General features: G+C 44.5%; 1 protein-coding gene across 1 annotated transcript; it reads left to right on the top strand.

Annotated features, from left to right (window-relative positions):
• LOC118357370 (peroxiredoxin-1-like) lies at window positions 1-1001 on the top strand. Its single transcript, XM_035729353.1, has one exon. It carries the CDS (start codon window positions 127-129, stop codon window positions 724-726), a length of 600 nt encoding a protein of 199 aa, XP_035585246.1. The 5' UTR covers window positions 1-126; the 3' UTR covers window positions 727-1001.
• The last annotated feature ends 812 nt before the right edge of the window (window positions 1002-1813 follow it).

The following is a 1813-nucleotide window of genomic DNA, read 5'->3' as shown; positions in this document are numbered from 1 at the left end:
GGTCTGATTAGATCCCTGTTTTATGTCATAATGGAGCTAATTTAAGTGGAACAAAAGACATCTGAGTCGGCGTCTTCTTCCTGCCTTGTTTTCGGCCTTTTTGCTCTCAGAGCCGCTGATAGCAAGATGTCTTCGGGAAATGCCAAAATTGGGCATCCTGCCCCCAACTTCATAGCCACGACTGTTATGCCAGATGGCCAGTTCAAAGATCTCAGCCTATCTGACTACAAAGGAAAATACATTGTGTTCTTCTTTTACCCTCTTGACTTCACCTTTGTGTGCCCCACGGAGATCATTGCTTTCAGTGACAGGGCAGAAGAATTTAAGAAGCTCAACTGTCAAGTGATTGGTGCTTCTGTGGATTCTCACTTCTGTCACCTGGCATGGATCAACACACCCAAGAAACAAGGAGGACTGGGACCCATGAACATTCCCTTGGTATCAGACCCCAAGCGTACCATTGCTCAGGACTATGGAGTCTTAAAGGCTGATGAAGGCATCTCCTTCAGGGGCCTCTTTATCATTGATGATAAAGGTATCCTTAGGCAGATCACGGTAAATGACCTTCCTGTAGGCCGCTCTGTGGATGAGACTCTGCGACTGGTTCAGGCCTTCCAGTTTACTGACAAGCATGGGGAAGTATGCCCAGCTGGCTGGAAACCTGGCAGTGATACCATCAAGCCTGATGTCCAGAAGAGCAAAGAATATTTCTCTAAGCAGAAGTGAGCGCCGGGTCGTTTTAGGGCTGGGCTGCAGTGGGTGGCCATGAAAACAAAATCTCTCTTGTATTATTGTCATGCTTAGAACATAAGACTTTAGACTGTGCAGATGTGGTATGGGGACAGGACAGGCCTTTTCTGCAGGGGTTGGGGAGGCCAGCCTTTCTTTTCTGGAGAGAAGGGCCTGAGCTGTTATGGGGCAGGCCAACTGTATGTACAGTAGCAGGGCATCACGTTTTGTCTTTTGTTTCTATTAAACTTGAACCGAGAAAAAAAAAAAAAGACATCTGAGTCTTGATGTTCTCTTGATCCCTTCAAGAAATTCGCACAGTACAGTGAACTTCCACTCTTTATTCAAGCCTTGCATACTGCACATTTCACACATAAACAGTATAATTGTTCTCCCAAGTAAATATTAGAGGTCTAACTTCTTTCTTATTTATTAATATAAGACAAGTGCAAACTGGAGACTTACTGTTTTATTTGTCCCCCATGGACCATTCTGGGCAGCCTGGGATATATGTGTCCTCACAGGCCCCCAGGTTGGGCGGCTCTGGTTGTTGCAGGGAGAGATTGCAAAGTGTAGGCGGGAGACCAACATGGACACCAAACATGAGCTGCTTGTCTGTTGATAATTAGAGCAGAGATCAATTAAAACCAAGAGAAACCATTACAGTCCAATTCAAATAATATATATTTCACTTCCGCCTCTTGTAAATTAGCAAAGCAAAATATTAAAAATAATAATTCTATTCCCCAAAGTTCTGGTATTACAAGCGTACATGGATTAGAATTATCTTGGAAAGAAAACTTTGTGACTGATTCTCTGGCCAATATTTTAGAAAGGACAGGACCCCTTAACTGGTGAGGACACAGTGAAAAGTCAGCTCCCAGAAGAGGGGCTTCACCAGAACCCGCCCGGCCATGCCAGCACCCTGATCTCCGACTTCCAGCATCCAGAACTGTGAGAAGTAAATGTCTATTAGTTACAAGTGGTGTTTTGTTATAGGAGCTCAAATGGACTGGGACCAAGAACAAAGATAAACTGGAATATTTGACCCACGTTATCTGCCACAGTATTGCAGAAGATGCCC

This window comes from Zalophus californianus, chromosome 9 (genome assembly GCF_009762305.2).
Source record: "Zalophus californianus isolate mZalCal1 chromosome 9, mZalCal1.pri.v2, whole genome shotgun sequence".
Lineage (NCBI taxonomy): Eukaryota > Metazoa > Chordata > Mammalia > Carnivora > Otariidae > Zalophus > Zalophus californianus.
Note: the sequence above shows the minus strand (reverse complement) of the source record. Positions and strands in the feature narration are given on the sequence as shown.